The sequence below is a fragment of the Coenobita brevimanus genome, chromosome 19, assembly GCF_032717465.1.
Source record: "Coenobita brevimanus isolate Jiangsu-jjx chromosome 19, ASM3271746v2, whole genome shotgun sequence".
NCBI lineage: Eukaryota > Metazoa > Arthropoda > Malacostraca > Decapoda > Coenobitidae > Coenobita > Coenobita brevimanus.
The window spans coordinates 30109117-30118776 of NC_136972.1; the positions used below are offsets into that span (position 1 = coordinate 30109117).

Sequence of the window (9660 nt, forward strand, 5' to 3'; positions counted from 1 at the left end):
TGCGTGTATGGGAGTGTGGTTGTTGGAGGTGGAGGTAGATAGATAGATAGATAGATAGATGGATGGATGAATAGACAGATAGATAGATAGATGGATGGATGGGTAGATAGATAGACAGATAGATAGTGTTCGGTATGTAACTAGGGCATGAGAGGTCAATGACTGATTCCGACAAGATGACCTTTTACGTCTAATTCTGAGAGAGAGAGAGAGAGAGAGGGAGAGATTTGTATATTTAGACAGTGAAAGTGATACAGACACAGAAACAGTCGTGTGTGTGTGTGTGTGTGTGTGTGTGTGTGTGTTGTGTGGTAAGAATGTGGTAGGGTGAGGTATGGTGGTGGTAGTGGTGGTGGTTGGGGGGGGATGGATAGACACTATTAACATGCGGTGCTTACATATACATCTATACATACATACATACACATACACGCTTAATCTCCCCCTGTCCGTCTATATATCTTACCATGTGTGTGTATGAATGTATGTATATGTATGTGTATGTATGCATGTACGTGTGTGTATGTATCTATCTCTGTCTACATACGTTGTCTCCTGATCTATCTATCTGTATCAACCCTATCTGTCCATCCATCTATCTATCTATCTATCTATCTAACCATTCTCATCCTCCGCATAGCAGTATGGATCTCAACTCACTAGCCACTCTGCGTCCTCTCTCTGTCTCTGTCTATCCATCTATCTATCCCTCTGTCTCTATATCAGCCTATCCCTTTATCTGTCTATCTATCTAACCACTCTCTCTCTCTCCGCACAGCAAAATGGACCTCCGCCTCGTCGTTATCGTTCTAGCCTCCCTCTGCGCCGTCTCCCTCGCCTCCCCCGCCAAAGCCAACCGCAAGCAGGTGTTGGAGGAAGCATTTAACGACCGTGCGACTGTGGAGGCCATTATTGACTGTTTCATTACCGTAAGCAAGTGTAACACGGAGCAGAAGAAGATCAGAGGTGAGTTAGAGGGAGTTAGGTAGAGGTTAGACGTGGAGGTACTTACTGGGTGTTTATGTTGATGCAGAGATGAGTCTCCTTGGTTACTAGTCAAATTTATCCCCCAGTCTGATTACACCTGGCTTCCATCCGAGCTGAAAAGGTTGGGGACATTATGAGCCTTAGTTTTGAAGTAGGGATTAGTCTCCTTGGTTACTAGTCAAAATATATCGACCGAGCTGACAGGGGTTATGGATATGAACCGACCATTGGATTACGTTCTAGTGTTAGTCTTGTTATAACTCAGGACTCAAGATGGAGGGATGGCAATTTTGGGCCAAGTTAAAGTAAAAAGAGTATATGATTACAAGATGGATGTGGACGCCTTCTCGTGGTGGCACTGATATATCCCTTGGCAGATCCACCGTCTGATTATACACACGTCCCTCACTTCCCTCCTGATCCCCAAAGAATGGTGGACTGCAGGAGGGGGGTAACTTCAGCCTGCAGTCCACTGGGTTGTAAGAGAGGAGAGGGCCAAGTATTCCCACGTCCCTTGATCATCCTGTAGAACGTAAATATCAGCTACGAGAGAAAAATGATCGTAATCTGGATCTACATTGTGCAGGAAGGATAGGGAAAAGTGTGCTTAGTATTCCACTGTCTCTTGTCCTTCCTGCAGACAGAAATTAAGTTAGGACAGAGGCTCAGTTGTAAATATATCCAAGTATCCCATCCCTAAATATTAACGTTCTCGCTATTAACACTTTCATGGTCGGGGTAACCCTTTTAATGTCCTTTCCCTAATAGTGTTACTGAGTTGTAAATCCGTGATAGGAATCAGAAGGGGTTAATACTGTCCCATGAACCCTCTTATCGTCGGGACAACTCTAGGCTTCTCTTCCAACTAACACTTTTTTTTAAAATGCATCATAGAAAACGGGTAGATATTGTGTTTGTTTTGAGCGTGTTTTGATATTTAAAACTTGATTACTAATGTGATATGATGGTCACTAGTCGATTTAATTTCACCTGACGGAACAAGGCCACTCAGAATCTAAATCTAAGTCCTGGTTGCATTAATTCGATGTATCTTAGTTATAAGGTAGGAATGAGTCTCCTTGGTTTCTACAGTAGTCAATCTGACTACGCCTGGCCATTATCTGAGTTCAGAAGCATGGATGAGCAAGTGTTACGGGCGTCCGGAGGGGGGGACAAGGGGGGGCAGTTGCCCCCACTTGGAATTCAGAAGTGTGTTTCAGTTCTTGTTCAAGGATGGTTGAGTGATTTGAGCCGATTCATGGATTCTGTTACTGTATGAATTTGATGTAAGTCATGTAACTCATGTAGGTACAGTATATGCCTTTTTTTTTTTTTTTTATGCGAGGAAGAAGGAACCAAAGGCCATGAGCCCGCAGTAACAGTTCCCTCAAAGAGAAAAACAAAATACAATAGAGAGCCAAATGCAAGATCCGATCATTTTGAGATGCCTGGACACACTGCGTTTGAAAGACTGGAGATCATAGGCAGCAGGAAATACAGACAGAGGGAGACAGTTCCATAGCTGACCTGTTGCATAAATGAAAGACTGGGAGTAACGGTTAACTCTTGCATTAGAGAGTTGGACAGAAAAGGGATGAAAGTTTGCTGCCAGACGGGTGCTACGCGCCCGTCGTAGAGGTGGAGGAATGCAAGCAGACAGTTCAGAGGAGCAGTGACCATTAAAGTAGCGATAGAAAAGAGATAAAGATGCAACAGTGCTGCGAAGAGACAGAGGTTGAAGGGAGTCAGTAAGAGGAGGAGAGTTAATGAGACGAAAAGCCTTTGACTCCACCCTATTGAGAAGGGCTGTATGTGGGGAGCCTCCCCACACATGAGAGTCGTACTCCACACAGGGGCGGATAAAACCCCTGTATAGAGTCAACAATTGTGCAGGGGTAAAGAAAGAGCGGAGTCGGCTTAGCACACCCAATCTCTTGGAAGCAGATTTTACAAGAGATGTAATATGATCTTTCCAAGATAAGTCCCGAGTAAATGAAACCCCAAGCATGTTCAAGGATGATGCAGGATTAAGCTGAATATTATTAAACATTAATGGGTATACAGGTACCTGTGGATGATTTTGTCGGGTTGATAGGTGTAAGAACCGAGTCTTAGATGCATTAAAAACAACCATATTATTTTTATCCCAGTCAGAGATACGAGCCAAGTCAGACATTAGGTGTGCCATAGCCTTATCCCTTGTTTGTTGAAGCAACTGTTGAGATGGGCGTCGCGGGAACCGAATGGAAAGGTGAAGGGTGGAGTCATCAGCGTATGAGTGGATAGGGTTAGATGTACAGCTTAGAAGATCATTGATGAATAAAAGGAAGAGAGTTGGTGATAGGACAGAGCCCTGAGGAACACCACTGTTGATAGATCTAGGAGAAGAACGATGGCCGTCTACAACAGCCGCTATAGAACGACCAGAAAGGAAGCTAGCGATGAAGGCACAGATAGAAGGATAGAAACCGTAGGAGGGCAGTTTGGAAATTAAAGATTTATGCCAGACTCGATCGAAAGCCTTTGAGATGTCACGTGCAATGGCAAAGCTTTCGCCAAAGTCTCGAAAGGAGGATGACCAAGAGTCTGAAAGGTAGGTGAGAAGATCGTCAGTGGAGCGTCCCTGACGGAACCCATACTGACGATCGGAAAGAAGGTTGTGATAGGAAAGATGCCTTAAAATTTTTCTATTGAGAATTGACTCAAAAACTTTTGAAATACAGGACGTTAGAGCAATTGGACGATAGTTGGAGGGTTGGGAGTGGTCACCCTTCTTTGGGACTGGCTGAATGAGAGCAAACTTCCAGCAAGAAGGAAAGGTACAAGTTGACAGACAAAGGCGAAATAGTTTGCCTAGGCAGGGTGTAAGCACAGAAGCACAGTTCTTGAGAACAACAGGAGGGACCCCATCAGGCCCATATGCCTTGTTAGTACTGAGGCCAGTGATGGCAGAAAATACATCAACTGAAGAAATTTTAATGTCAGCCATGAGGAAGTCAGAGGGGGGAAGTGATGGAGGAACAGCACCGGAATCGTCTAAGGTGGAATTGGAGGAGAAAGTCTATGCCTATTTGGAGCGTGTGTATTTTGATATGTTATAGCTGCACATATATGTATAATTTCTTTTATTTTGCCCCCCCTTACAAAAAATCCTGCGGACTCCCTTGGCAAGTGTATGTATGGGACGGCCCAGTGAGGACCGTTTAGGAAGCTTGTGTTTTTGGCCAGGAAGTTCGAAGGTGGCCACCTCAAGCCAGGTATATCTGTGGCCTACCCTCTGATGAACAGAGGTTATGGATGCTAGTAGGTTAGGACAAACGCTCTATATCAGTGTTATTTGTTCCAGAACGCGCCCTCGCCACCATGCACAATCTTGGTGTATGTCCGGACCACATGTGCACCAAGGAGGAACGCAAGGAAATGACCCGCGCCATGGAGCTGCTTAGAGAAAAACACTTTGACCTGTGGACCAGACTGATCGCCGCCATGATTGGCATTGACCTCGCCAGCTTGGGCGCATAGATAGAGAAATAAGCCTTTGTTTCTTTCTTTCTTTTTTGTATTTTTGATCTTTTCATATCGAGGATTTAGTTGTATTTTTCAGTATAATAGTTTTATTCAGCTTAGGAGAGATTTAAAAATGGAAACGCCATTTTTAGCCTTCGTTTGAGTTGGTTTGTTTATCTGACAGATCTTGATCGCTCCTAATACTACAATATTAAGTCCTGGTTACGTTATATATGATGAGCCTTTGCTATGAGGCAGGAACGCGTCTCCGTGGTTACTATTTAAATCTATCATCCAATTTACCTCCGTTATGACCATCAACTGAGCCGAAAAGGGCGAGGGATTTCTGTCAGATATAAACAAACCAACTTCACCTACTTCAGTCCACTTCTTCACTTCGGCAACGACATTTTTAGTGAAATCTCGCTACCACCAGATGATTTTATTCAGCTTTACGGGAATTTTTCGAGATGGGGAAAATATATAATACCATCATTAACCCCATCGCTGAAAATCTATCCCGAATTGAATAAAACTGAGTGGAAGTAGCGAGATTTGAAAGGCTAAAGACCACCGTTTTCTCCGGAGCTGAATGAAAGATAGAAAACATTACAACATAAAGGACGTTCTCGGTCTGATGGGGTCGACTGCTTTCGCGTGTGGAAAGCTGAGTGATTTGTGTGCGTGTGAGTGTATTCTTGATTGTATTAGGTATGTGCACAGTCGAATGTATGTATATATAGTAAAGAATATTTTTGTATAATGCCATTTTCTTTACTCCTCTTTGTCAACTTCCTTTTTTTTTTTTTTTTATCATAACCATTTTTTTTTTCCTGTCGTGTTCGTCATCCTTCATATTTTTATCATTATCAATTTTTTTCCTTTGTGTTCGTCGCCTAAATTTTCGCTATAATCATTTTTTTTCTTTTCTGGTTGTCACCCTCCAGCTCCAGCATTATAATTTAGGAGGAGTTACCATTCTTTTAGGATTAATCTATACTCTTCCTACACTAACTTGGTCTAAAATTTCCATCTATCCATCATGAATGTTGAATTATGAGAATACACGAAAGAAGTGCTACGGAAAGGATGGACAGCCGTAGTGTTGTCTTTTTCGGCCACTGACCTGCGTGAACTAAGCTGCAAAAGGATGAGATCTGCAGCACTGTAACAGAAGTTCGTGCCCGCCCCCGCCCCCACGAGCAAGCATTTGGTCTGGACGCGGCCTAACACAGACCACTATTGTCGGTCACTCAATAATTACACCTGCTGTCGACAAAATCCACTGATCGTAATCCTACAGCCTGCTAAGCTTCGCGACCGATAACTGTATTCCGTTCAAATAGGCGTAAAATTGTCATGTCTTTCTTGCATGTCGAGTTATTGCGATAGATTACACTAGAGTATGGTGCTTGCAAAGGTGGCCAGTACCGAGGTGCAAAAGTACCGAGTTACAGTAACGAGTTACAATGTGAGTAGTTACCAGTAGTGACACTATTTTCATCGGCCTGTACCGAAAGCGGTACACCGATGGTACATTTTTAGGCATATTTTGTCGGTACTAGGTAGCGGTACATTTTTTATATCTTAAAGAAAATGGAACATGAGCAGCAAAAGTTCTGTCATCATCAATAATAATGTAGAAAAGTGGGAGAGAGGTTGTTCTGAAGGTTGTTTGAAGTTCTTGATACACCTTGCCTCTTGCTCATGAGCCGCTATTTGTCTAACTCAGTGTTCACGTGTATCTATTTGGACCTAAGGCTGTGTTCATATCCGCGAGTGATGTTTTTACATGTAAGTGGGTGACCCTGAGGCTAAATCTGAGCTTCCTACACTGCATTTCTGTTCTCACTGAGTAATGTTGCCTGTCACTCCATGCTCGGCCTATCAAACATCTGACTCAGTGCAGTGGTTGCTACATTTACATTCTTGCAGTTATTTTATTCTCTTTACCCTACTTTGTGTTTTCAGTGATTTAGCTTTCAAGTGAATTGGTTTAAATATGGGTCATAACCTACAACACGCCGATACCATCCAGTGCCGCGGTGGAACAGTTTTTTTCATGAGGGACAGACGTGCTGACACCAAAACGTGGGGGACTCAGCCACGATCATTAAGAGATCCCCGTCTTCCTCAAGGGAAACACTGGGAAGAAAAATTGAATTACACTTCGTGTAGGCTACACTGTGATCTGTTGTTTATCGATATTGATTGAGGATTGTGTTTTCCATACTATATGTTACAACTTCATGTATGTTTGACATATACAAGTCGTAAAAACTGTTTTTCTTAATTTAATGCGTTTTTTATTGATATATAGTACCGAACACCGATTCGATGCTCGGCACTTTTTTGATATGTACCGATAACCGGTACCGACGGTACTAATTTCGTCCAGTACCAGTACCGGTACCGACGGTACTTTTCGTGTACGGAGTGCCCAACTCTAGGTGCTTGTCATGAAGAAGTGCTATAAAAGAGAGCTAGAGCCGTAGCATTGCTTTATTCTGCCATTCATCTACTGGAAATAAACTGCAAAAGGACGGAAATCTCTGCCTAATTAAAAGTAATTAACTATTATAGCGACGACGTCGCACTTTTGTAAAAAAAAAAAAAAAAAAAACTCTTGATTTCGAGGATCACTAACAGTTAAAAATCAGTAGTCACAAGGACTGCATATGGTCAAAAGGCAGGTCTGTAAAGTCACATGCAACCAATAAGTAAATAATAAATGAAAAAATCAGCGTTTGGAAAATCAGATCTGCCTTTGGAATAAGAAGCGTTTGTGACAACAATATATATATATATATATATATATATATATATATATATATATATAGAGAGAGAGAGAGAGAGAGAGAGAGAGAGAGAGAGAGAGAGAGAGAGAGATCTGCAATAATATCACTTTTGTAAGAAAGTGGTTTGACAGGCCTAAAAAAAAAAAAAAAATACAGTAATAATTCCTGAAGTGTGCAGCTTTACCAGACATTCAAGTTTCACCTCACGCCAGCCCAGTTTCCCATGAATTTCAACCTTCACCAGCGACTGTGTGTGTGTGTGTGTGTGTGTGTGTGTGTGTGTGTGTGTGTGTGTGTGTTTTAATACTTTCAACTGTTTTCCGAGTGGTTAGTGCTGCTGACTACGAAGCTGTGGGCCCGATTTAGCGCCAGGCTTGGAATAATGGTGAGGGCAGGTGGCATCACTGGACTTGCGTGTGCGTCCAGCCTTTGTGGGTTGGTACGGAAAAGAAATACCCAGAGTAACGCCTTCAGGGTTTCCAACTGTGGTAACCTGGATGGCGCAGTAATTAACCCGTCACAGGAAATTGACTAGAGCACATTGCGGCTGTTCCTGTGATGGCATCAGTCCCCACTCTTACCCCACTTCCCTTTGCGTACTGTTTCCAGGTCACGACTTACCTCATTGCCTTCATCCCAGCCTCATTTCTAGTCATCCACTACCCTGATTGGCTGAGACGTATGATGGACTGTGGGTGTTAGTCCCGAAGTGGTGACATATGGATGTGTATGATACAGTAAGTAGGAGGACTGCTGGGACTCAGGGAACGGGCTGTTAAGCTTGTGCCCAGAGTACTGTACACAGAAAAATATTTTAGTGAATAAAATATCTATTAGGTACCACGAAGACAAGAGAAGATGAACAATTTTTTACTTGTACACAAATGCAATAACCTGAATCACACACTGGCAGTTTTGAAAGCGTAACTTGCCTTGTGTTGATGATGTATGGTGTTGATGATGTATGTGTTGATGATGTATGTGTTGATGACGTATGGTGTTGATTATGTATGGTTTTGATGATGTATGGTGTTGATGATGTATGGTGTTGATGATTGATGATTTATGGTGTTGATGATGTATGGTGTTGATGATGTATGGTGTTGATGTATGGTGTTGATGATGTATGAATGTCAAGACTCTAAAATATCATAACACACTACATAACAGCTAGTAACGTATACAGTATATGTAATATACAGATCAGATGAAAGTCATGCCTAGGCCTAGAGGAAGTGGCGTTTGCACATTCTCAGTTAGGAATGTCACACACAGCAAGGTGTGAGGCCTGATCGGAAAGTCCCCAGGCTCGGGAAGGTTCCACACAACTGTGCCTTAAACGTGACACAACCACTCATATACAGGGGACATGGGAGAGGCAGAGCAGAGACGGGGTTAGGAGAGAGAGGCACAGTGAGGAGAGGCAGGAAGGAGCGCGCGAGGTTAACAAACATAAACCGCTCTCACCTCAGTATGCTCTTGTAAGACTCACTCACTATTTCTCAGTATTACTCTTGAGATATTCCCTTTGAGGCAAATCAACTGCAATCAAACCCCAGACTCATCTATATTTTTCTCCTGCCATTTACGACAAGTACAACGAACATTCTCTCCTTTCGTAAAATCCCTACAGATTAACACACTGTCACAATAGCTTGGCGACGACTACAGTATATCTGCAATTACGATATATTATATATGGTGGCAGCGGTAGGATTTCTAACATAATGCATTATAATTAAGGTTATATCTGTTGGAACATTAGCGTAGAGGAGTTTATTTCCAAACATCACATTTTGGCTTAAACACATTTAGTAGTAGTAGTAGTGGTGGTGGTGGTGGTGATGGTGGTGATGGTTGTAGTAGTAGTAGTGGTAGTAGTAGCAACTTCAACCCCAGGCTTATCTTAAAGTGAACTCAGTGGACTGCAGGCTTAAATTTCTCTTCATCGGTCCACCATCCTCGCTGGGGGAGGGGGGGACTGGGAAGTGAGCCAGGCAGCTTTACATAACCAGGCAGTGGATCCGCCTGGTTATATCCTTGCCACCACGTGAAGGCGCCCCTCACACACACACACACACACACACACACACACACACACACACACACACACACACACACACACACACACACACATAAACCCACGCCAGGAGCCCCAGAACGTGGCTATTGATGGTGCCGTGTGGATGTGCCTCTCTCCACCCTAATTAACTTCACCTGGCGAATTAGAAAAAGTGGATGGGGTCACGTGGAGCAGACGGTGGTAGTGGAGTTCCGTGTTGTGAGACCTTCGTAATCCCTTCTCCTGAGCGATTTGTTTTGTATGCTAGGCATTTTGAGAGAGAGAGAGAGAGAGAGAGAGAGAGAG

General features: G+C 43.1%; 1 protein-coding gene across 1 annotated transcript; it reads left to right on the forward strand.

Moving 5' to 3' along the window:
• Window positions 1-782: 782 nt before the first annotated feature.
• Window positions 783-4552, forward strand: LOC145391741 (uncharacterized). Its single transcript, XM_080266276.1, has 2 exons — window positions 783-966; window positions 4334-4552. Exons 1-2 carry the CDS (start codon window positions 783-785, stop codon window positions 4507-4509), a joined length of 360 nt encoding a protein of 119 aa, XP_080122402.1. The 3' UTR covers window positions 4510-4552.
• The last annotated feature ends 5108 nt before the right edge of the window (window positions 4553-9660 follow it).